Source organism: Salarias fasciatus, chromosome 7 (assembly GCF_902148845.1).
Source record: "Salarias fasciatus chromosome 7, fSalaFa1.1, whole genome shotgun sequence".
In the NCBI taxonomy this organism is placed as follows: domain Eukaryota; kingdom Metazoa; phylum Chordata; class Actinopteri; order Blenniiformes; family Blenniidae; genus Salarias; species Salarias fasciatus.
The window spans coordinates 25,544,968-25,571,822 of record NC_043751.1 but is presented as its reverse complement, the minus strand read 5'-3'; the positions used below and the strand labels follow the sequence as shown (position 1 = coordinate 25,571,822).

The window sequence follows — 26,855 nt, the reverse complement described above, 5'->3', positions numbered from 1 at the left end:
TGTGAGGTCCTTGACCTCCTTTGGGAGCAATTTGGGGGTCAGGCTCTTAAAGAAAGCGTCAATGTGAGATGGTCTATCGATCCACCAGTCTTGGGATTGGAAGATGAGCCTTTCTACCAATGAGCCACAGGAAACCCAGCGTATATACACACCTCTCAATATAGTCAATGTTAAAATGCAGCAGAAAAACATTTTTCTACTTGAATAGAGTGTCAAACACGATCTGGCCCGGTCCGATCTGGCCTGCCAGACCATGAAAGACATGGTAAAAATTTCAAAGAAAACACTGGGGGTTCTTAAGAGCAGAAAGCATCGCTGATGCTGCCATGAAAGCCAGATAACCAGCATTCGCCTCAAAGCCATGCTGTCAGGGTGAGTTTGTAAAAACATGCAGAATGCAAGAGAGAGGAGAGACAAGATTTAGAGATACCAAGGAGAACGCAAACCCTTAATATACCAAACGAGATATTTGTAAACTAGAATCCTGTTAAATTAGCTTCTTAACCAGCATAACATCGCCACATTAAATGTGTAAAACCCCATTAAAAGTTAAGCTTGATTCCAGCTAGGAGCTACTAACGTCTGAGGAATGACTTCACCTACGTTGCACTTATCTGGCCGCATTTCAACAGTAACTTTGTTTTTCTTTCTTCTTTTATTTTACTCCAAACCACCCTGTCAAGAGTTGGGGTCCATTCAAACCCTCGTTACTTTATCGCTGTTGTTTTTCAAAAGCTCTGAATGTCCAGCAGTTCCACAAAAACATCCACATTCGCCAGTCTGAGTTCTCGTCACTTAACATCACCCTGATTTAATCTGTCGTCTTAAAAACTGACAGTCCGCTCTCGGCAGAAAAATGTGAAGGGGATATTTTCCAGTATGATACAATATTTTGTCAGAGCATTACAGAGCTTGAAACACTGTACTGTTCACATTTTATTCTTTCCATGTGTCCTCATGAACTGCGTGTTTACCAGAAGTAACAATTTCACGGTTTTATAGGTTTTCCAGGATGCATGGAAACCTTGTACTTGGGTATAAAATAATTATAGAAGATCACTGGTTTTTTTTTTGCCTTTGAAACAATAGTATTGATCTTGGGTTAGGTTTTCATTTTGTCATCAAACTAAACAAAACTGAATAGTATAAAAGTTGTTCTTTTAATTTTTCTTCTTCAGGTAGAAGGCCAGATAAAAGTATGAAAATGAGATCTGTTTTAAAAAATACTGTTACCTTTGGTAGTACAGAAGTAAAATTAGACATTTTAAATGGCTGATTTCAACTTTTCATAAAGAAAAAAGAAAAATTTGTTGTATGGTGGTCGTGCATTAGATTACATTAAGAAGTGTGTGTGGCTGAAAATCATATGGAGGGAACCCATCATATGTGGTTTAGTAGCTGTACAGGTCAGACTAAAACTGTAGTTTTCATATAATAAATCATGCACCCCTTGGTGAGACAGACAGAGAGAGGAAGAGAGCAGCAGAGGAAAGTGGCAGAAGTTAAAAATGTTAATTGGTGTGATAAGTGAGGGTGAGGCAGTGCGGGGAAGGGAAGGAAGCGAAGCGGCAGACAGGCAGAGCGGTTTGCGAGGAAAGCCTGTGTTTGCGTGACAAGGTGAAAAAGAGGAAGAGGGAGGGAAGGAGAGCGGGAGCCATCATGATCCAAATAGTTGAAAATAATAAAATTCCACACAGATAAGCAAGATTTCCCCCTCGGCCCGGCGGCCTGATTCAGCACCTCCAGCTCTGTAGAGCCGACCTCCGCTCGGCGAGGGAGAACAGCGGGGGGGTGGCACCGGGGTCTGCGCCCCTTTCCATCACCACCTTTCGGTTACACAAACTCACACACATTTACACACAAAGCCCGGAGTTTCTATTGTTAGGCAACAAGGAGTTATTGAGATAGAAGATGGAAGAAAGACTCCTGCGGGAGGCTCTGCAGCAAAACGTTGCCATCTAGTGTCAGTCAAACAGAGGAGAGCCAGGCTTGGCCACAGCTTCCTCTGTTCATAATCACTCTGAATACAGCTGTTTTCTTTTTTTTTTTTCCCTCTCTCTCCCGAATCCCCCTCCTTCCTCTCTTCACCCTTTTTCAGCTGTGTCACAACTCCTCCATGTTTGCCACTCAGTCTTTAACTCTGTTTGTTTGTGTGCTCCTCTCTCTCTCTCGCTCGCTCTCTCTCTCTCTTGTTCCCGGCTCTCTTTCACTTGGAGTCAGGCCTCCCTTCCCTGTGGACTGAGTGGGGGTGGAGAAAGCGACAGAAAGAAACATGGGAAACAAGCAATTTGAATGAAGCTACTACTTATTCTACAAGTATTGGTCCAACCCTATATCTTGTTTTGTTCTGCGGTCGTTGGGTCAGAACGGCACTGTGAGCGCCGTACTCAGGCTGCTGCGTTGTTGTCGGCGTTGTCCGAGGCCGTGGCGGGGGGGGGAACCTCCACGTCTCTTTTACAACTACAATCAGAATTTGGGCAGCACAGAGCAGCGCACGCATTACCCCGGCTCAAAGTCAAGTCACCATTTTTATAATCGAGCCGGTTTAACTGAAAGCCCTGACTGCAAGCTTGATAAATGGAATGCCCTTCAGACACGTGATGAATGTGAGTCACGGTGAACTAGTAGTGACTACAGTCATCACTGTTGATCTATGCGTAAACAGAGCTCGCTCGTTTCTCGATGACTGAAGGTCGACATCGTGATAACACCTCGGATCATGAGCGCCTGCTCGCCCCCTCTGTGGGGAAGTTTTCACTCATCATTTATTTTCACTACTTTGGGCCATGTGCTGACTCTCCTGTAACTGGATGAAGTGAGCTTTTTGTCTACAGATAAACTCAGAGCTTGTGTGGGATTTGCACAAAACACACCCCGCATAAAAATGGACTAGCGGGGATGTTTGCAGACTGAATATGAGCCAGAGCGACAGCTGATGCAAACAGATGTCGACATTTTGGTTTCATATGAACTTCTAACACCAAGCTCCGCTGGATTCGTTTACACAACAACGGTGCTCGGACTCCTGGAAACTGAAACTTTTGACAGCAGCACCCACTAGTGGCCCAACATGCTCACTACACTATTCCCAGCATTTCTGTCACTCTCATGTAAACGGACGTCGTTTTCAAAACGTTAACGTGTAAACAAGAAACCTCTGTGAAATTGAAATATAAAAACAAAGCATTTTCACATGAAACATCATGTCAATGGTGTCTTAACCACATTCACACACATTCACGATTGATTTGTTCAGCATTTCGCCCAAAGGGTCTTTCAACACACACAAAGCAAGATGAGAGATCAAACCACTAAACTTGTTATTCTACAACTCACAGCAACCAATGCAAACCCTCTCAAATCATGTAGAAAGAAACCTTTGAAAAACACGTATCTGCATGCTAACTGTCAGAAAAAGGACAGAATAAAGACTGTGCTAATTTGTAGATGTTTTAAAGCGCAGTGCATGATCACATGAGCAGTTTGTAACCTGGTCATTTTGGCAGCTTATATTTACAGAACATTGTGGTACCGAGCTGAAATGCAAAGTCTGGTCAGACTTCCCATTCATATATTCTTAGCGTCACCATCCAGGAGCTTTCAACGTGCACTCTGAGCACTCAGCCCACTGAAAGCGCTGCAAGTGGCACCAGCCGGCAAAGTTCGGCAGAAAATAACTTCGCCTCCGCAAAAACTCACCGCAACCTTTTCATTTAGATGCCAGCCAGAGAGCACGTTATCATAAATGTTTGACTGACAATAATGCTGCTGAACTATGACTGAAAACATTCACAATGACTATAATTTGGGAGGTGAAGTGCTTTCTCTTTCATGAAAAAGATAGCAGATTGTGTTTACAAAGGTTTTCAAATAGAAGCGAGGTTTAGCTGGAAATGGTGGCACAGCACACTTCAGCGGTGAGATGGGCCAGGAGAATTTAATGAGGGTAAACCACAGGGTCTGACATGCATTATGAACATGCTTGGCTGCAAAAAACCCTTCTTGTCTACGAGGCACATCCTGAATTTAATTCGAGGCAACTTTGAAGGACAATTTGCTGCAACAGAGCAGCAAGTTCTTCTGATAATAAAGGTGCCGCGAGGGTTCAAGTGAATTTTTTACGAACCCGAGAAAAACTGTTTGGGAAAGCGAGCCAGAAATCAAATTACACCTACTGTACATGAAGGAATGTCTATGACAAGAGATCGGAAAGTTTTCCCATATCAGCTCGAATACATGAAACAGTACGAGTTGACTGTGAAAATGCAAAACAAGAGTTGGCCTGAAGTGAAGGCTGGAGCGGCAATTAAAACGAAGTGAGTTCACACTGAGAGTCAGTCAGGCCTAAAAGCAATCTGATAGACTGTTAGACACCACTTTTCATTTTGTACTGCTGTTTTTGTCACCCCACACACACACAGTCTCTCCCACCTCCTCCTGATTGCTTTGCCCCGTCTCTGGACCTCCCCGCTCTGGCATGACTCCATCATGGCCTTAGTCACCTCCCCGGCTCACCCCTCTCAGCCCCTCACACACATATACACACTTTCCCATACACAGTGTACATTTCACACATGAGGACACTATCTCTTCCACCCACCCCCAATACTGGAGTCCCCCCCCTAAGCCTGGGGAAAATGGCCGTCACGGAACCCCGCTAACGGGAGGCCTCCCCTCGACCACAAACCTAGAGTCAGGAATGAGAGCGATATTAGCTGATGGAGGGAGAGAAAGGGAGGGAGAGAGAGAGAGAGAGAGGGGAGGGGAGGAGAGGGAAGGATGAGGGTAGTAGAATGGGGGGACCGCGGTGTGAGCATCTACCCACAGAACACTCTCCCACATGTGGAGTCAATTAGGAACAATCTTGTTTTCTACCGACCGCTGCAAAAGAAAAGGAGGGTTTTTCTGTGGCTGAATGTGTGTGTGTGTGTGTGCGCGTGTGTGTGTGTGTGTGTGTGTAGGAAAGGGAGTTGACAGAGGAAAGCATGTTTTTACGAAAACCTGCCAGAGAAATGGGCCCTATGTTGCTTTGAGATCGAGCCGTTTTAAGCACAAGAAGTCTGCATCTCCACATTTCAGCCCGTTAAATGAGCGTGACTGGAAGAACCTCTGACATGACGGCAACTAGAGAGCAAGTGACACTTGAGGAACAACGTCCTTCCTCGAGGGTTTCGCCGGCATGAATCAGTGATGCACACATGTCACAGATGTGTGTGTGTGTGTGTGTGTGTGTCGTTCTGCATCCTCACACCTATCATTGTCGTGTGCGCCTGGTGAGACAGCGGCACCGCGGCGCACCTCCACTGGGAATTTCAGACGCACACAAAATCACAAGCCACTTCCTTGGTGTCAGACAAGAGGAAGTCTCCCCTTTAAAAAATTCATGGCGGCTTCAATTATGTATCCCCTTTCAAATTGTCGTGTTTAGACAGTTTTCATTATTCATCCGTTTCGAGATTGATGGCTCCCAGTCGGGTGGGTGGTGCGGTGTAAACAAGTGTCTACACCACTGTTGATTTATCAGGGTAAGATCAAAATGGCAGACACACAACAAAGGTCTACTGCTTTTCACGTCCGCTTCAAAGGCGCATTAAAACTGTGACTTTTTTTTTTTTCTAATTTTGAGCACGGGGGAGAGGTTTGAATGATTTCAACGACTGATAGACTTTACGCTTCGGCAAAATGCACACGAATGCGCCTTCCTGACCCGAAGCTCACATCAAACGCAGGTGTGAAGCAAAGAGCAGGGAGGAGAGAGCTTTACCGTCAGAGGTGTCCCTTTGAAAACACACACATTAGAGCGAGTGATGGTTAACATTCCATCTATGGCACAAGCATATAGAAAGAGGAGCCGGGCCAGATGATAACCACATCTGTATATTAGCAGTAATAAGTCTGGCATGTAACCAAAGAGAACCTTTCACCTCCGGGCCCTGCCAGAACCTGAACTGCTGCTTTCTCAAGAGGGGATTCTAAGTGTGTGAACCGCACAAGAGGAGGACGAGGGGCAGAGCTGCATGATTTGTGTGTGTGCGCTTCATTTTTTAAGATCAAGGAGGGAAAAAAAAAATACAAGTAGAGTACGTGTGAGGAAGATTGAGTTTGAGACCTCGCCTTCAGGGTTTTATCAAGGAACTTCAAGTTGCCCGTTTCACCTCCATCACTTGACGTGCGCTCAACAACCCCGCACAACTTCAAAGTGGCCAATCAAACAAACGCTTTAAGGTCCGAAAATGCCCACCGGGGGGAAAAAAAAAGACACTCACACACAGAGTGTTACTGAGACAGGATGATACTGAGCTGATAAGTGAGTTACTGCAAATAAAACCCTCTTCACGTGACAGTGTTTCACTGAAAAAAAACTTGTTTTAGCATTATCGTTTCAGAAGTTTTATGATTACACAGAAAAGACAAACACTGAACGATGTAGTTTCTACAATTTCTACAATTTCATTCAGCAGACGCTTTTGTCCAAAGCGACTTACAGCTCAAGCAACAACTGAGACATAAGAAAGAAACCTTTAGTAAGTGTTTTAATTGCTTCAAGTGCGATTGGTCACATGTGCGACAGCACGATAGTCAGCATGTTTGGCCACTAGTGGGTGCTGTGGTTTGCTTTTGCAATGAACCACACACACACACACACACACACACACAGAGAACAATGCGCTATATGCAATAAGAGTACACACACACCAGACAGGTGACCAAGTGGGATTGTTATTACAGTGACTGTCAACCCTAAAACTACTAGGGCTGGGTACCGTTTAACGGTACCTCAGTGGTACTGACCAAAAAACTTCAGTATATACAGGTACCGAACAAGAGACGTGCGTACGGGTATCAATTTCGGTTCTTAAAGTGGCTGCGCGGTCAATAAACATGCTGGGAGCCTGGTGTCTGTTTTTTGCCCCCAAACTATTTGTCCCAATCCCCGAGGGGAAACGATCGTTCAGTTCTTCTCTTTTACTGAAAAAATGGTGCATCGCATCATTGAACATATTACCACGTCTTGCCAGCTCACACTCTTTTTCTAACAACATGCAGAGAGTGCCTGCAGCGCCCTTCTTCCTCTGTGGTGTCTGTATAAAATAAGGTTGAACATGCAAACAGCACACCTAGTGGCATGAAGTGCAAATGCAGTCATGGCGTCGTCTGTGCGCCGTGAAGGCAGGTACCGAAAAAAGTACCGTTCAGGAGCCAGTACCGTACGTGAGGTATCGAAAAAGTACTTGTACTCGAAAAAATATCTAATGGTCCCCAGCCCTAAAAACTACTAAAGTCGAAGAGAATCTGGACTGGGACTCATGACTCTGTTCTTGTCCATCTATTGAGCACATGCTGAAGAACTACTTACCACGGCTGTGGTGAGCATGCAGGCATAATTTTTGCCCTGTTTACATGCAGATGAACACTTAACAGTTTCAATAACTTTCATTTTCCCTCGTTTACACTAAGCGTCAAAAGTTGCATTTTTAGAGGTTCCGTGCACCATCACTGTTGAAGCAGACACCCAGAACACTACCAAAGTTGTTTTTTTATATATATACTTGAAAACACTGTCATGTAAACAGGCCGTGAGAAAATACACCTTCCAGAAACACTAGGGAGTGAAAGTGTGAAATGAAAATGTATGTTTGTTGATCTGTGTGTGTGTGTGTGTGTGTGTGTGTGTGTGTGTGTGTGTGTGTGCGTGTGTGTGTTCTCACCAGCTGAATGTAGGCTACTTTGTAGTCCGGCTTCTTAACCTTCTGGTTCAGGTGATTCCTCTTCTTGTTGGAACCTGAGAAACACAAAAAAAACAGCGGGTTTTGCTTTGGGCGGCCAACAGGAACAACACAACACGTGCAAAATGTAACAACAGAAATGTATTAATTGCAGTCAATGCATATGCAATGAAAAGACAGACCGCGCGGTTGGCTTTAGCATCACAAAGCATTAAAGAACATGCCCGCGAAATGGAAATTTGCTTTAAAAGTTCCAGGTTGTATAGACTTTTGAGTGACAGGGTCGACAGTTCTGCATCACACAGCAGAAGGAAGTCACAAGTAGTATCAGTAGGTCTGGTGAATGAAACAATTTCATTCAATGAAGGGAAAATAAACTTTAACATTTTACAAATTCGACAGCTCTAGTGCTCAGTATACTGTCAGGAGTTCAGAAATAGTTGGTCAATGCATGCATTTCCAATTCTAACATTATATGAACAAAACATATCTGAAACTGGAGCTCACTTTGCATTTGACTTCACTGACACGTTTTACAAACGTTCAGACGAGCAAAATATGAATTCAAAAAAGTAAATCCTCGATGACCTGAATCAAATAATCTCTAGGATTTAGAAAACTCCTTTTGCACAAAGGCTGTTATGATCATGAAGTTGGACTTGACACGAACAGGCAGGATTGTGTAGCACGTCCCTTATCGTCTTTCAGAAAGATTCAGGATAATCAACAGGAAAACTGGAAGGATCTCTCATCTTCATGAAGCGTGTCGCCCAATCAACAGGGTTACAGTGCACCGTATCGAATGTATGATCCCGTGTGCTCACCGGCCAGGTAACTTCCATTCAAAGAAAAAAATTTAATCCAGGCAATATTGTATTACTTCATAGACTTTCAAAGCACTTTGAAGATCTTTTTATTGGCTTGTTGAAATTGGAATAATTCTTCAGAAAATTAAACTGTGACAACAGCATGTGTTGAAACGCTAAAACGAGGAATTTTGAAAAGGGAAACGGCAAAAATCTGGAATAAAATTGAACAGAAACTGGAAAGAAAATGAAAGGGATCCCAAAGCACAGCGGAGCACGACCTGATCTTGTTGACCGCGGAACGCAGGTTGATCTCTTTCCCAGCTGGAGATAATGATGACATCAGCCTCTCTCCTGTCAGACCTCTCCAAGTCTGAGGACCGCGCGCGCGCGCGTGTGTGTGTGTGTGTGTGTGTGTGTGTGTGTGTGTGTGTGTGTGGGCAGGCTGGGCTTGAAATCTTTTTTTTTTTTTGGTTATTTTAGTGGGGGGGGGTCAAGCGATACATAGACACACTTCGGGTATGAAAATGTTTACGATCCAACAAAAAGTACGATCAATCAATGATGGACATAATGACCGAATCCTCAGATGGTTCATCTCTGTCTGAGGACTCTAATCTCAATGAGACCCTGGTGGTCAAGTCAACAGCCCCTCTGAGTAACTGCCATTGCCATGGGAACGGTTTATGACCTGAAAAACAAGGGAAACATTCCGCTGTAATGAGTCATTTGTGAGTGTGTGAGAGAGAGAGAGAGAGAGAGAGAGAGAGCTAGACCAAGTGTGTGAGTATGTCTGTGTGAGTGTGAGTGTGAGTGTGAGTGTGAGTGTGTGTGTGTGTGTGTGTGTGTGTGTGTGTGTGTGTGGTACATGTAGGTAGTAATCACTAGCCAGGCAGCCCACTGCTCAGGGAAAGCCCTGACCAGGGTTGTAAAACGCCCCCCTCCCTCCACGCCGCCCTGGCTAAGTGGAGGCCCCTGTGTGGGTGGGAGGCAGAGGTAACTGAGTGTATGTGCCGGTGTGTGCCGGGTGTGTGCGTACTTGTGATTAGGTCGCTGAGGAAATCCACAGGGAAATGCTCCGACCCTTGGAAGACCAAGGCAAGACCCTGAACTGGTCCCATAAACGGCATGAGACACACTCGCACGTGCGCGGCGGCGCACCTTGGAGGGGATGCAGGGTTCGCCCGGGCCTTTCCTTTACATGTAGCCACACAGACGGCGCTTTCATACAACACTCGCAAACGCAAGCACAATTTCTCCCACTTTGAGATTGCGGTTTGGCAGCCAGCTATCACGTTACAAATCCCAGACCGGAGGGGTAACCATGGCAACTCCTTCCAAAATACCCCTGCCTCACATGGAGGGAAGAAAGGGTTGTTTGCGCCCCTTACTCTCCCCGGCCCGTTCCCGTCTTTACACTGCCAATGGAGTGGAACCCGTGACGCAGACAGGGATACCTTTCCTGACGCACCTCGGGATAACCGGGGGCCCTGCACCACTATTCCTCCTCTACACCCCTTAAAACCAGCTTCGCTCCTTCCGCGGTTCTACCGAGGGGCTTTCCTTTTCCCCAGGCTTATAATGACACAGCCCTAATAAAGACTGTTAATTGGTCCTCCGCACTGTAGGCTAGGCTAACCTAGGCGCCTCTCGCCTCCTCCTCCTCCTCTTCTCTCAGTCTTTCCTCCAGAGGTAGACGGGGTTCCTCGTGGCCCTTCAGGCACGGTGAGAAAGGGGCTCAGCATCTCTCCACCAAATATCTCCACTTCAGTTCTGCCATGAAACTGCAGATTCCTAGAATTGAAGCGAGCCCCCGACTCAGCCCGTGCAAAGTCAGGCTGTTTTCTTCCCCCTCTAAATGTCAAAGGGATTATTAAATCAGTGATATAACACTGGTCTTGGCTCTACGGTTCTTCGTGAAGAGTGGCAGGAGCGGGGTTTTGGGATGAGTGCGGAGGGTAAAGGAGCATTTGGGGTTCTGAAGTGGCAAATCTGTAAGTGAATAGTGTGTGTTTGTGCGGAGGGAGTGTGGGGTGTCCTGGGACAGCTGGAGGCCGGAGTGCTGCAGCAGCAGATTGTCAGATAAGCAGCTGTGTGTGTTAAGGGGAAAGGAGAGCCAGGCACGCTAACCACTACCGCAACTAGCCGCTGGAAAACACTCCCACTGCTGCATGTCAATGGGTAGGCCGTCTACATCGTAAGCTGAAATTGCTAATCGCCACTAACCACCGCTGAGTCTCCAAAACACAACCAATTAGACTTCATGCTTCCTGAAACTCTCTTTCTGTGAACACTACGCATGATAAACAAAATTGAATTTGCAAAGCTGTCAACCAACTCAAAGAGTATTAAGAGGAATATATGCTTTAGGATTATGGTGGAAATACCCCTCATATGCACAATATTTTCATCTGGCAAAAAAAAACACAACCTCAAATTTAAGCCTGCTAGGTTTATGCGTTTACTCCAACAATAATACCTTCTGTCAGAAACGGTTTCAAAGCATTCAATTAAACTATGTGTTTGGGTTTTATATCCACCCGAAAAGTTCTCACATGCCAAGCTTTATATTACAAATTGATCTATAATAACATAAAATAAACTACGAGTGAATAACAGTGCGGTTCCGAATTATGGTAACACACTTGTATTCAGGAATATTTTGATATAACACTGAGAATGTGTAACCCTGTTAATATATACAATATATTGCCAAAAGTATTTGTTCAGCTATCCAAATCATTGAATTCAGGTGTTCCAGTCGCCTTCATGGCCGCAGGTGTATAAAATCAAACACCTCGGTATGCAGACTATTTCTACAAACATCAGTGAAAGAACGCGTCGCTCTCAGGAGCTCAGTGAAGTCCAGCATGGTACAGCGATAGGACGCCACCTGTGCACTAAGCCCAGCCGCGAGTTTCTTCACCAAACTTTATGTGATCTTCAACTGAGCTCCAGAGGATCATGGAGGGCTTCTGCAGCCGAGCAGCCGCATCCACATTGGACACCAAGCGAAATGCAAAGCGTCGGATGCAGTGGTGTAAAGTTCAACAACACTGGACTCCAGAAGAGCGGATTATTGGCTATGAGGAAATGCTAGAGCCAAAAAAGCAAAATGAAATCACATGTTGCATCAATGATGTCAGGTTCTGCTCAGTAATTAGTGAGTGTTGACAGACAGGGGCATCACTAGGTTGTGAGGAGGGGGGGGGGGGGGGGGAGGGGGGGGGGGGCGTAGCCCCCAGCAGACGCAAAGGAACGTAGCACACAAGTACAAAGAAATTATTCAATATTTTCCCTTTTTTTTCTTTTTTTTCTTTTTTTTTTTAATACACAACAAGGAGAAAAATAGGTTTGCAGTGTAACAGTATGTTTAAAGCAGCAGTTCTCAAAATGGGGACCCCAGACTCCCAGGACCCCCATGGCACTTGCTCGGCGGCACGGCCTGCTATACCCGCTATTCGGACACACCATCAAAAATCATTGCAACCCTACTTTTCCAATTTCTGCCTAAATCTCTGCTCTGGAGCGACCCACCACTGTCAATCTGATGGGGAGTCTGGGTTCGGTCGTTGCCAGGAGAACGGTCCTTGTCTGACTGCATCGTACCAAGTACAAACGTTGGTGGAGGAGGGGAAGTTGACTTGTTTGTGGCGAGTCGGGCTCAGAGTTGTTTCAATGAAAACAACTCTGAAAGCTTCAGATACCAGCACATTTTGGACAATTTCATGCTCCTAACTTTGTGGGAATAGTTTGGAGATGGCCCCTTCCCATTTCAACATAAATACACACCCGAGTACAAATCCAAGTCCATAAAGAACTGGGGGATCCAGTTTGACTGGCCTGCTCGGAGTCCTGACCTCAACCCAACAGAAAACATTTAGGATCAATTAAAGCAAAGTCAGTGAGCCAGGCCTTCACCTTCCACATCAGTGTCTGACCTCCCGAATGGTCACAGATTCGAATAAACACACTCCTCAAGCTTGTGGAAAACGTTTCTCGAAGAGTCCAAGCTGTTATAGCTGAAAAGGGTGGATCCACATCAGATTAAATCCTATGGTTTAAGAACGGAAGGTCACTCAAGGTTATGTGTGTGTGCCAGAAAGCAGGCGAGCAATTACTTTTGGAAATATAAAGAATCAAATACTGTTTGTGTGCATGCACGTGTGGGTATGTGTGTACACGCTCGATTTACTCACAACAGCTGCAGTGCAACTTTAGGATTTTAATATGGATGACATGTTTGTGGCTTGGTATTGCATACCATGAATCAAGTGTTTTCACCATTCTTTCCTAACAGTTTGGATGAACTCCATGTCTTTACATAGATCTACAATCTCGGTGTTTGTCATGTTCTTCCACCGGGAGCTCTCCTTGTTTTAAGGTCAGTGACTCAGGCTCAGTGGGCTTTTTTTAATTCTTAAAAACAGTCATAATCACTGCATTTAGAATGAGGTGGCCAATAAAACACACTTTCCTATAGAGCCTCTGCTGACCAGCAGTCGTAACGTTCATGTCGGTTATTCCAGCCACCCACAGGGTGGACACATCATTTACTCCACAAGATTAAGATATCTTTCTAATTTCTCTGTGGTGTTTATCCCAAGATTTTGTAAACAAGTCTTCGAATTTTAGATTACTCTCGCTAATAAAACTTAAAGGGTTACATAAGGTTTTGGATTTGACCAATGAACTGGCCAAAGAGGGAACACAAATCCTTGTATCAATGTGATGGGCTTTTTTATTGTCAACGACTGCAAGTTCTGTAAATGCAAATAGGTCTCTGTAGGTCGAAAGCCATGAAGACACTCACCAAACTGTATTCTGGTGCGGACCACCCCCACTGGGACGTTATAGATCTTCTCCAAGTAGTTCTTCACGTCGCATTTTGTCATGCTGTACAGAAACATCGAGCACAGAGGGAGCAAAGAAGAGAGAATTTAACAATCACGGTTTGTGTGCGTTAAAGACTGATTTCAGCCTGTGAGTCTGGACATGGGTTTGCAGTCCAGCACATGCGAGCTTACATGACAGATTACTGCTCATTTAATTGACACCTACATAGAAATGATGAAGGTCATTTCCACACTGCATTCCCATAAACCTTGCTGGTATATTACCTACTGTAAACGCTGTGGCGACCCCGCACAAACTCATATTCAGTTTTTATTATATGTACATAAAGTGGAGCGAGAAGAAATGTGAGTGTCAGTGTTCATCCAATTAGGCGTCTGCAAGTATCGATCGCGCCCGGTGAAACCCTACACAGGAAGCAGGCCTGGCACCGACTGATCGGCAGGCCAGCCTAGCTACAGCTAGCCCACCGGGCAGCATTGGGAACAGAGTTCTCAGACCAGAGGAAGCAAGGCTTTTAACTGCTAATCAATCTAGCCAATTGGATTACGCTGGTAGAAAGCACTTCCCAAAATGCGTCTGACAAAGTGCTTAATAGCGACGCTGTGGTCTGACAGGAGTGCCTCGGATATGGCGTCGACTATCACTTCATACGTTTCTTCGATAGACCGGGATAATGTGTTTTTCAGAGGAAACGGCGCGATACCCCGAGTTGTTGTAACAATATTAGGGAAAGCAAACATTTGCATGTGAAAATCCCATCTGTGAACACAAAGACTCTTTGTACCTGAGTGTGATGTAAGACATGTTTCCATGCAGTGCAAAACAATTGCCCTTCCCTTTATAATAGGCTCCATTTTGGCAAAGCCGACGGTGATGCAGAACTCAAACGCTTCTGTTTGACCCACTAAGTTGTGAGTAGCGAGAGAGGCGAGCTTACATTTACAATACTTGAGCAACTATTTCCACAGTTATGTAATGAGGGACAGTTTGACGTGGTGTCTCTTAAAGGTTTTTTTTTTTTGTTTTTTTTTTTTGACCATTCAGCCTTTGGGGGAGGAGAGAACCAATTTTTCACTGAACCGTTCTCCAAGAGGCAGTAGTGGTCCAGGACAACTGGGGGAGAGATTTAAGCATCAATGTGTGAAGAAAGGTGTAAAGCAACTTGTTAAAGGCTTTGCCAGCTTGTGTTCAGTCTAAAGGAAAGAAATGTGTTTCTAGAGATGTGGCATGCAGATGCGCCTTTCCGCTCCATTTGCTCACACCCCGCCCCCCCCCTCCAGACACACACACACACACACACACACACACACACACACACACACACACACACACACACACAAACCCCGTCTGACTGTGCATGTGTGTGCCAGAGGGCAGCGAGGCAGAGCGTAGTGACCAGGCGCACTTGAGATCAAGAGAGGACGAAAGAGTGATTGCGCTGAGAGACGGGTTTTCCTAGAAAGCAGGGGCGGGGAGCTGGAAGAGAGGAAAGTGGCTTGGAGACTGTGAGGTCTCCTCTGGATCATTAGCAGAGGGAACACTGATCCTGATTAATGAGGAGGAGAAGGTTTTTTTAAATCCCTACTGCCTTTACCACTCCAATTATCCAGCCACCGCAAACAGAGATGGTATACCATGCCCCGGCAGAGTAATGCCTTCGGCTTCGAGGAAGATACCCGAGCAAACGCAGATATTCTTAATGGAAGTGTGATAGCTGGAACAGCGACAAAATGAAATCAGACCATGAGACATGAAAAAAGATATTTAAAAATAAATAAATAACTTTGAAATGTCATGATGACATAGATTCAGGGTCAAATTTGCTCCCTTCATCTCCACTAATCCATGCTGGACATAAATTATAATGGCTTTCCAAAAAGACACTGTAATGAGGTCCAATGGAGTCTTTTCAACAAATAAATATCACTTACTTAATAAACTTGTAACAGAAAACCACTGTTTCGTTCTACATTTCAAATATCAAAAGATCATGGCAAACATGATCGCAGAAAATGGCTCGAAAGGGTATGTCATTTCGCTTTTTGCATTGTGGGCCGTGGTCGCCATTTTTACGGGAATCGGCTTTTGTTTACATCATGTAGGGACACCACACGCTTCGTTACCAGAGACACTCAAACATCACAGAAAAATGGACCGCACTAAAGGAAAAAAACTGATGGACCATACCGAGGCAAGCTGACCCTGTTCCCAAGGCTCGATACCACGAAAAAAATTGTGAAATTGGCAGAAAAGAGCCACACGTCATTTCACTTCATCATTTCAACACTGCACCGATGCCTGATGGCAACATGCCAAATGTCAGAAGCACAAAAAAAAGACTGGAAATTCAATTTACTGATAATAAAAAGCTGACATGCTTTGCAGTATAATATTTCAGAACGTCCTCATTTCATCAATGAAAGAGTGTATCGCATGATTCATGATTTCAAATCAATCTGATCTGTATTGAAATCAATGTCCCAGCCATCATCATGAGCATGACTGTAAACACTGATGACAACAAACACTACTGTAAGCAATTAATCCAAAAAGAAAGAGCACTAATGAATGGAAGCATACTATGGAAGTCAAACCAAGCCCTTTGCCTAAAACAGAAACAGCTGCACGAGCGGTGAGCTGGGTGAAGAACGGGGATACTAAAACGGGAACAGGAGTTTGATAAATAAAAACTATTTACGGCATTGTTTTTGGAAGGATCTTCAGTTCACAGCATTTTTTTTCCACAAGTGCAAAGTAAAAACTTTTGGATGGCAACATATAATCATAGAAAGCAATCACTCACACTCGCACACAAACACAAACACACACACTACAGTTACAGGGTTACACTGGAAAGCTGTTTTCTTTCTGACCTAAGTCAATAAATGACTTCCATCCCAGCAACAAACTACAATGCAGTGTGAGAGAACGCCTTGGGCCTGAAAGCTGAGGAGAAAATGTCAAGTTAAGCGTGTACATAAACAAGGCTAAACTTAGACAAAGGGCGTGGTGTCTCCAGCAGTGATGCAGGCAGCATCTGATCATCATCCCAGTATAAACACCCATCTGACTCCACCAGCTAACCTTTCACACTTCTGCCTTTTAGGAAGAATGAAAACCTGTCTCCGGCAACTGGTGTATATTTATACGCAAACACTCATGCAGCAAAGATTCCTAGGCGGAGAAGATGAAAGAACTCCAAACGCACAAAAAAAAAAAAAAAAAAAACAAAAAAAAAAACTAGAAGGGCATCAGATGACGCAGACGATGGATTAGGTTCAATTATGGTCTGTTGTTGCCAAGCAGGTTTAAAGCAGGCACACTGGCTTCATTGTCTCAAAAAAAAATTTTAAAAGTTATATTGTTCCACAATGTTCAGGTTGAAGTAATGGAGAGGATTATGTGATCTGAATATAATATCTAAAGGTGTATGGAGAAAGAAGAGATGAAGTAATTGAGGCGTAATGGATGACGTTTCTGAGCCCAGTTATGACGGATTCATCAATTTGCAGGTGAAGCTCCACGTGCAAATTGAACGAGGGAGGGAACGTGACACCTTCCCTCCGATGAATATACATGTTCCTGGACAAGTTCCATTCTTTAAATGTGGGCTAGCTCGCGCTGAGCCAAGAAGATTATGAGTATCAGTTCCAGTAGTTTAAGGCGGTCCATTTACACCTGTGCTCCGAAAGCGTACGGAGAGAAGTGGGTGAAAGTTCACCGTTTGGAAAAGTGCAAGACGGGACAGAGGCGGCTTTGACGGTGTTTGACAATAAAGTTTTGTCAAAGCTCGGAGGACCGCATGCCACTTGTCTATTAATGTCCTGGTGCTAAAAGAACATCTGCAGGTAAATAGGTGGTGCCACGGCCCCACATAAAGGACGGCCTTTATTACCGCCCACTCACAATGAGCTTCAAACAATAAACAAACACAGATAGGCCAACAACCAGAGCATGCCTGGACCATGGATGAAAAGGTTTGCTGTACTGTGAAGCTGATTGGAGTAATCTTTGGGTTTTGGTCAACCGATGGAGAACCTTTGATCATTCACCAAAAGACATTAGCCCTGCCCTAACGGTTCATCAAAAAAAATACCCAACGAATCACATTATGAATCTACAAATGAATACCGAAGTGAAAGGTTAACACATCCAGTCGCACTGACACCATCTCCTTCTGTTTGCATTCCCTCTATTCATCCATCCTCTTAGTCCAACAGGATCATATTGACCGTGGGGAAAACTGGAGCCCAGAATCACACCGTACCCTCCAACTTTCACATCCCAGGGGAATCCCAACAGCTCCTACACTAATCTGGAGACATAATCCCTCTGGTGGGTCCATGCCCATCCTTTGGCTGATGTCCCAGTGGGCCGTGGGCAATACAATCAGATGTAAAAACTACCTAGACTGGCTTCTGTCAGCATGGAGGTGAAGCAGTTCTATTCAGATGACTGAGCCACTTGAAGAATGGCCTTTTCCAGCTACTTATGTTCACAATATCACATTTTGAATCAATTTTGGCCAATAGGGAGGAAACAACGAGCCTTTTTCACGCCCATTTCATGTCATTCATTCGTACTGTTAATTAATGATTGGTGGAATCGCTACTAACACCTGCCTCCTCCTTCTTATATTATCGCTGTATGAACAGCGCAGGGAGGTCATGTGGAAAAGGGGGGAGTGATTTCTTTTCTCCAAAAGGTTCCTCAGAAGACCATCCGTGGCTACAGTTCCTTCAGTTTATACACAAGCCTTGAGGTGGAATTCAGATACAGTGCGTATGGGAAGAGAGACACTGAATATTTGATATGACTGCAAATGTTCGGAATGCTTGTGATGTTTAGTATACTATTATTTTATTATTATATTATTATATTATTAATTAACACGATTTACTGATAATTAATAGCCCATAATAGCAATGTTGTTTCTTTTTAAGTACACTACACTGAATTGATTCCAGTTTAGTTTTTCACTGGTATAAAAACACTTGTCTTGTTTGGAGATCAAAAACATTTCATATTTATCTGACTGCTTGGATTCAAAAAATTAGCTCGTGCAGTAATTAGGAAAAATGGGGATGTGACACAGAGCTATGCATCATGTAGCATCGCAAGCGTTTTCAAACAGAAGTGTTTTCCTCCATTTTCATGGAGACAGAGCCCGGGCGTGTTCATAAAGTTCCATCATGGGAGCCATAAAGGAACATAAAGGAACGCCTGAAACACAACAACGGCTTTCCGCTTTCACTTGAAAACGTCCTCATGTAAACAGGGCCTCAACGCTCAGCACATCGCAGCAGGAAGGGCACATAATTAGTCTGAAAATGAAGAAAAAAAAATAGAGAAGTCTAAAATTATAAATTGCTGCGGTGAACCCTGTAAAATGGAACACTCAAACAAAAATGTATAAGGACTCTCTCTCTCTTCTTTTTTTTTTTCTTTTTTAATAAATGTGTCACAATTCATTTTTTCTTCATTTTACAGCCGACTGTGGTCAAGAAAACAGTTAACAGAATGAAGATCCCAGGCTGAACTTAAAATATAGAAGCTGCAGTTGAACCAAATATTACATTCTTCAAGAAATTAAATGTTCTTATCGTCTTATCTAAAGCACATGAACACAAACATATTAGTGATACAGATTGAATTTCAGGTACACCTCAGCACCAACAGGTTAAATGCAATAACCCGTTTCCACTATATTGTTGATTCTTTTACAAATCAAATGGTCGAGCTCGAGGAAAGAAGTCAACTCAATAGATGTTACGTAAAACCTATGCTGATTTGGTTGCTTAGTGTAATCCTTGAGTAAAACCAATCGTCGTGATTTATTTTTCAGGAATGAAGGCTGCACTGCGCGGTATGAACCAAACTTCAGGCCAGGCGTTGTAAATTTGTAATGGCTGTAACAACATGAGTCCAGAGATGGGAGGTTGCCCCCCGTCACCTCCTTTAAAATGAACTTTACTTTACACGGGGATGATTCAGTGACCATCCTGCTCCTTGTGGTTGCCATGAATCCTACTTAGAAGGGTTGCTTGTTTTAGCAACTTGACTTGGCAAACCACAGGAGGACTTTTAATGTGGCTCCTTGTTTGATAGAAAACGGGCCACATCTATTCTGGGGCTTTTTATAGTGCCTTTTTTGGTTGGTAGAATAACCTTAAGACTTGCCAAGGAATGGAAGAGATTGCAGCAACGCATCGGGGTGATGGGGAGGTTCAGTGCTTACTGCAGTATGTAGGAATCTCATTTCTTCTACACATCGTCAGAAAGCATCTGGCTTGCTTCCCCTGGAAGTTACCTCATGCTACCCTAAAAAGCCATTCATGAAAAGTCAAGCTGCCAAACGCTGCTCAAGCTGAGACGGATGCTAATTTGTTGAAGGAATTCACCGATACTGTAAAAGTAAAAGACAGTAAGGTAGGAAATACCACGCGAAATAAACAATGGCATAAAGAGTCCTTCTCATTATCAACCAACTGACCAATTTATACCTTAAAAATTCAATATTGCGAGTTCAAATGAGTCTATCATGTGTGACATTTATTATTTCTAGTAAATTGGGGGAAAATTTTTTTACACCAAACAGTGAATACACACATATACTCACTGACTTACCCACACACCCACACACAGAACATCAAAGTACAGTGTGTCAGAGTGGCTTAGTGGTGAGAATGAAACAGGAGAGTTGTTTTCTGCCAGATGAAAGGCAAAAGAAAGCCGCTCCTTATTGTTGACCTGCCCATTGTCAGGTTTGGGTTGAGATACACACACTCTCTACTTTAACCCTCCCATCTTCGCAGACAATGCATGTTCAGAAGTTGCTCAACACTAAGTATCAAGATCATAATAGCGGACTTTGTTTAGCGGGAAAGCCATTGAGGAACCTGAGACTTTCGGAGAGAAGAGACAGTTGAGAAGTTGAGAATATCAGAGCAGCGTGTGAAGGATTAGATTTATTGTTCGAGGTTTGGCATGACAATAGAACAGAAATAGATCAAAGACCAGGTCGGCGAGAGTCATTAAACTCCTTAGAGGGAGCAGTGGATTCTTAAAAGTAGCTACCACTTCTCTAATGGCTGGTTAAATAACTTCACAGGACAGTGACCGTGGCTAATTGGCATAAAAAGATGACCCAGTTTCCAAATTGAGTTTACTAAGTGGAACAGGTGAACACAAACACTGAGTGATTGTCAGAGCGATTACAACAGTGTTTGATCCCATAGCTGTCGGTGGAAAGACATCGTGCGTCACCGTGTTAACAGGGTCACCCTTCTAAAGCGTGCTTTCGGAGTGTGCTGGTCTGGTTTCATAGTTATTAGTCCACATGAAGCGAAGTGCGGCTGAGTGGTAGCCTGAACACAACATTCAATGGAGTGTTCCTTTCTTTGTCTTTTTGTGTGTCTGAGCACTGGCCTCTAGCCATGCCAGGTGAGGTACAAGAGGTGTGTGTGTGTGTATGTGTGTGCGTGGGTGTAAACCAAGAAATTCGATGATGTTCTAGAGCACAGAGGAAAAATACTTCCATCGCACAAAAGGGTTGAGAACAATCCAGAAGACAAACAAATACTTCCCTCTAGCAGGTGGAGAGAGAATTACGAGACAAGCAGGTGTTCCGAACAGGTGACAGACAGACGCTTGGGTCCCGTTCAGACAGCAGTTGTGCTCGGAGTCACTGAAAATGATTGAGCGTTTTGAAAATGCACTCTTCTGTGGAAACAGAGGAAAGCACAACGCGTTGTTCAGTTGTTCAGCACTGTGTCAAAGGCAGTGACGCTCAGTGAAGTCCCACACAAACATATAAACACACTAATTATTTATCTAAATAAATCTCACCTTTGAGCGACTTTTTAGACTGCGGTGTGCCACGGAGAGGGAAAAAATAACCATGAAATCTACTTTCCAAGTGCCATTGAGAAAAAGACCGGCTTGAGTCATCACCCTGAGAAAACCAACATTATCACGTCTCATTACCAGCTAATCCACGCTTCAGTTTACTCAGGCGTACACCATCTACCCTTGGGAATCATACCTACAATAGGCTCCACTAACATAATGACTCAGTGACTCACGCTTATCAATAAGACGTGGTGAGCTTCGGTTCGTGCCATTGTCTCCCTTTAGGTGTCTCCTCACTACACTGTTTGTTTAAAAAGCACAAATATGAGAGTTTAGACAGTGAACACCTCAGCTCCAGCAGTGTCCGTACGAGCCAAGAACAGAAATCAAAGAGTGAAAAAAGAAGAAGAAGGAAAAAAAAACTTTCACACCCTTATAAACATACACACACACCCCACTTTTGGCACTTTTAGTGCATACATGCACGGAGTTACACACCAAATTCACTTATCCAAAAGCGTACATGCACGCAAGGCACGCACACACACACACATGCGCGCGCGTGCACACAATTACATAAGAACCCTAGGAGTTTGGCAGGGAAGAGGAAAGAATCGGAGTGGGAGGCCAGGCACCTGGATGAACAGATTATGGTCTAAACCCCACCAGAGACACATAGATGATCTGCCTCAAACTTCAATTTTTCTCCCCAGTGTGGGCTCTGGGCCTCTCGTCGCCGGAGGACCGTGGCTGACCTTGCTGACCCTGGCTCGCAGAGGTAGACAAGATCACCTCATCAGCGCTAAGTTCTGACTGGTGAGGACCTCCTGTTGACTTTTATGAAAGAACATGTACAGTCCAAACCCCAAAGACCTACATACAATAAGATATACATTGGGGCCAAGCGATAAAAAGAACGTCCCTTAGATAAATGAAGAGGCCATATCATAAAATGATAAGCAGCAATCTCGAGAGAGGAGCATTTATTTATATGGTGACGTTAATCCCAGGTCTGGACTGTGCATAGTTCAGCCTGAATCTCTACAGGAGGGCTAAACAAAGACATTTAGCACTGAACTCACTTCCCATGACCCTCGTTATCAAGTCATCATTATGGCATAGCTCATTAGAAACAGCCATATGGTGGTCATGATCCATCTGCAGCTTTGAGAAGTGAGGCAGGTTCACTGGTTTCTGTTCCTGAGGCTCTCCCACCACCTGGTGGCCATCGCACCCAACTAACACAACAACATCAGCAGCACGGCACCGGTTAAAGCTGATTTATGCTTATATACGCTGCTTTTTAAAACCCTGAAAAAACAGACTTTTTCCACATGTTAGGCAAAGCATCTGTGTACTTTTTATACTGAGTTATCTGATTGAGGATCACAGGGCACTGAAGCTGATCTCAGCTGGGTGAAGGCCGGCTGCATTCTGAACAGGTCACAAGTCCATCACAGAGCAAACACGGAGAGACACACAACCACACACACTCACATTTGTACTTGTGAGTTAGCCCTGAGTCCATGTCTTTGGATTGTGATAGATCGTGGTTTAACACACTCTGACATAACATACTTTAAGGACATTGACTGTAGAATTAAATGACTCCAAGTGAAGTGGATTACCGCAAGCACACAAATTCAGACTGATCAATTGGTATTTTAGATAATAACAGGTTAAAATATAAAAAAAATAATACCTAATATTTGGAGGAGAACATGTGTACGTGTATACAAGCCATTTGATGTCTCAATGGAGAAATCAGAGAAACGCTCTGACATTTTAACTACACAGAAAAGCTTTTACTGGGAAATAAAATGGCCGTATATCACTTGTATCAATTTCACTTTACAGGAATAAACTATAGATAATCCAAGTGGATTATGGATGAAAGGAAATTTAAGTGTAGGAAACCACAGTACTGTGAATTAACTCAAACAGGCAGGGGGAGAACATGCAAACTCCACACAAAAAGGCCTCAAACATGATTTAAAAAAGAAGTTCAGGCATAGCCATCCTCAAATCTGAGTGTTACCTCATCAATAAATGTGTGATCATTCTGCCTGTACAGTTTACGATAACATGAAACGTTAACAGACTGGGAGAGTGAAGACTAACAGAACCAGCAAATCACTGCTCATGGAACTTCTTCAATTCATGGAAAGATTAAGTTCTATGAATGTAAAGTTGATGCCAAAATAGTAAAATAAATCATTAATATTCGATTTAATAGTAAACAATATGAATGGTTAAGGCAGGCCTGCAATGAAGGAGCGATGCCGATGTAAATGAATGAACAGAGGGAATGAATGAGTTCTCCACTTATTATTGAAAGTGGAGATGAATGTAAAAACAGCAATGAAGGGAAACAGCACAAAGTCACGTTGGACGACGCGAGATTTGGAGGAGTGAGGAGCCGGTTCTCGGCTGAAGAATCTGCTAGTGTGTGGTCTGCTCCAGAGCGACACCACACACTAGAAGATCAGGAGAGGAAGATCGGGTGCGATCTGTCCTCTGTTGTCTTGTAGTGTGTGGTGTCTGAATCGGGGAAGATTGAAAAAATCCTGTAGTGTGTGGCGGGCTTTAGACATGAATAAATGGCACAATCTGACTACTGAACATATGGGAGAACATAAATGTAAACTTTTAGAATGGTTTTAAAGACAAAGAAAAGAAAACAGAGGCTTACTCCATCGGAATGCGAAACTGGACGGTGTCTGGAGGTTGTTCTCTTCCCGGCCTCACCAGAGTCAGGAACCAGTTGGGTCTGAAGATCCTCAGCTGGGGGTTTCCCAACTGGTAGATGGGGTGTCTGAGAGGAGACAGAAATTCTGACTTTTATCATCCGTCATATTATTGGCAAATAACATCCTTTCATGTGAATTTCATGAAGAGACTGGAAAAGGATTTAGATGATTTCTACGGACTGCGGAAGACTTACATACTTACTACAAATCATACTGTATGGTGTGTCTTTAGTCAATGTGGGTAGGACAGTAATTTAAACTGCACAACATTGCTCTCCACTCAACTGGAAGTCAGTTATCATGTACTATCATGTAATCTGCTACTGTAACTCCAGACGAAACCTCGGCTCAGGAGTAGATGGAGAATGTATGTCTCAGCGTTTGACCTCTTTAGGAATCTGCAAAACTATTGTTTTGATGCATCGCTGTTATTTTTTTAATGAAACAACCAGATTGAGTGTAGGCTGTACAGCAGGAGTGACAAGCATAAGGCTTGTCCACTCTAATCTGGCCCACTAAACAAGTTGAAAAATTTTAAAGAAAATATTGATTTTTTTTTTAAAAGAAATGTCTCATGAGTCAAGGACACAACAGATCTCTGAGAACTGAGCTGAGGTATTGGCATGAATGCCAGCTTCCTCATTGCTCAAAGTCACGCTGTTGAGGTGAGTGTGTAAAAACATGCATAATACAACAGCTGTAGGAGAAGGTTTTTGGAAATTTCACTGTGTTTTGCACCACAAGGTTTATTCAATCTGCTGAATTGAATTCAAAATGGGCTTCATATTGAGACTGTAGTAATGGTTTGTTTATATGCAAAAATATAAACTTTTTCATCATGTATACTCTGAGGCACAACAAAGAAAAACTTTAAATTTTCAATCTAAAGGTTCTTATGATACTATTTACTCGATCCGGCTGAAACTGGGCTGTATGTGGCTTTATGTGGTTGGATTTAATGTCATTTATTTGATTTAATCTTGGCTTATTTGATGTTTAACATGTTATTTATTTGATTTTATCATGTTTTATTTGATGTTTAACATTTGTCGATTTATTGTGTTCTATTCTTTGTGGAACCTCGTTTTAAAAGAACCTTTATTCTACTCTAAAACATTGTGATTTGAATATAAACTCCGCTTTTCGACTTGTTTTGCTATAAATTTAAATGTGCAACCGTCACAAATGTGATCATTAATCTCCCAAGTACAGACTGACATTAATTCGGCACTGTACTGATTATTACGAGGGCATGCGTTGCCTAGCAACGTGCCTGCGCACTTTACGGCAATTTGTTTTTAGCATAGCGAACTGTTGCTAGCGTCTTACTGATTTCGACCTCACGGCGAACACATGAGAGAAAGCTGCCACTGAAACGGAAGACAGAAACGAGCACCTGTAAATTGCATTCAGACAGAAATGTCCGTTTGAAGTCTAAAACATGGTAAGATTAGCATGCGGCTAGCTCTGCTAACAGGGGTGACACCAACAACGGGTTAAAGGCGAGCGCGTGTGTCTGTGAGCTCGACAGACACACCGCGGTGGAGACTTACAGGATTCTGGTAACAGGCATCGCCGGAGGGGTTTGAGGGATCAGTCAAAACTGTGAGATAGATGAGGTTTAGCTTTCAAGGTTGTCAAATGCTACACGTGCATTGTTGTACTTCCGGGGACAATAGCCAAGCGCATGCGCGCTGGGTCCAATCCACCTTCTCTCTCTCTCTCTCTCTCTCTCTCTCTCTCTCTCTCTCTCTCTCTCTCTCTCTCTCTCCCCTCTGTCAATAGAAAATTTAGAATAGTACATTCAATGCCAGGTGAATGAATCCCAAAATAATCACATATTTTCCATGTTTTTTTCTGTTAATTTTGTTCTTCTGTGCTTACGCTAATCACTAGTGATGGGTCGATGAGGCGTCATGAAGCGTTTCGACACAATGCAAAACTGTATTGATACTGTGTTGATACTGTGTCACTGAATACTGACACCTGCTGGACCTTAAAAATCCCTGCAGGCCACCTAGTTTACAGACTCAACTGATGCTGATTTGATGACCTAGTATATACAATAATACAATTTAGGTCATGGTATTTTATATTGTATTATTCCATATCTTCATTTAAGTTTAAAATATCTTTGATGTTTTTATATTCAGTCAATAAATAATGTAAACAAGTGTCATAACGGGAAAATCTAAGTGAATGTGTTGTGAATAAAGATGCTTGTGGACTGAAACAAAAAGGATGTTTAATTAAACAATTACCTTATTTTCCGACACAACATCAAAATGGTCCCACACGGCGGAAGCCTTTCTCTTTGCTTGAGGCTCCATAACTCTTGACGAGTTTGAGGATGATCATGTCCGAGTAAATCAGAAATTCGTCTCTCAGAGATGGCCCGTACATCCCGATACATGACAGATGCGCTTCCCTTATAAACACAGTTTGGCGCGTCAGTGTCCGTTCGAAACAGTTCCCGTATCGGTCACGTGACTTTCTTAAAGCGATACGCGCACCGACACGGGGTTTCGTTCTATGAGCTCGACGCATGCGTCGACGCATCGGTGTTGCCGGACCCATCACTACTAATCACTGTTTAGCTTTGTATATCACAGCCTTTAAAATATTAATGACTAATATTACTTTATTATTACTTGTAAAATGTTGCTCCTACATTATTGTTATTTCAACTTCTATTAATTCTGTGTGGAGCAATGCTGCAAACCAATTTCTCTCTGTACTTGTTTTCTTCTCTATCACAACTCCACTGACTTTGTACTTTTTTAATTTGCTTGTTCATAAATTATGTATATTGTACTAAATGCACAGTTGCTTTTGTGAAGTTATTTTTTTTTAATTTAACTGAC

The 26,855-nt window shown here is 43.4% G+C and overlaps 1 protein-coding gene across 1 annotated transcript in view; it reads right to left on the bottom strand.

Moving 5' to 3' along the window:
- The window catches only part of mrpl23 (mitochondrial ribosomal protein L23), a 39,602-nt gene extending 13,924 nt beyond the window's left edge, over positions 1-25,678 (bottom strand). Inside the window, exons 1-4 of the mRNA XM_030095538.1 lie at positions 25,545-25,678; positions 23,934-24,056; positions 13,347-13,429; positions 7,710-7,783 (exon numbers count right to left, since the gene is read on the bottom strand). Of these exons, the coding sequence (XP_029951398.1) occupies positions 7,710-7,783; positions 13,347-13,429; positions 23,934-24,056; positions 25,545-25,564 (300 nt within the window). The 5' untranslated portion in view covers positions 25,565-25,678. The remainder of the gene's footprint in view (positions 1-7,709; positions 7,784-13,346; positions 13,430-23,933; positions 24,057-25,544) is intronic.
- Positions 25,679-26,855: the final 1,177 nt, after the last annotated feature.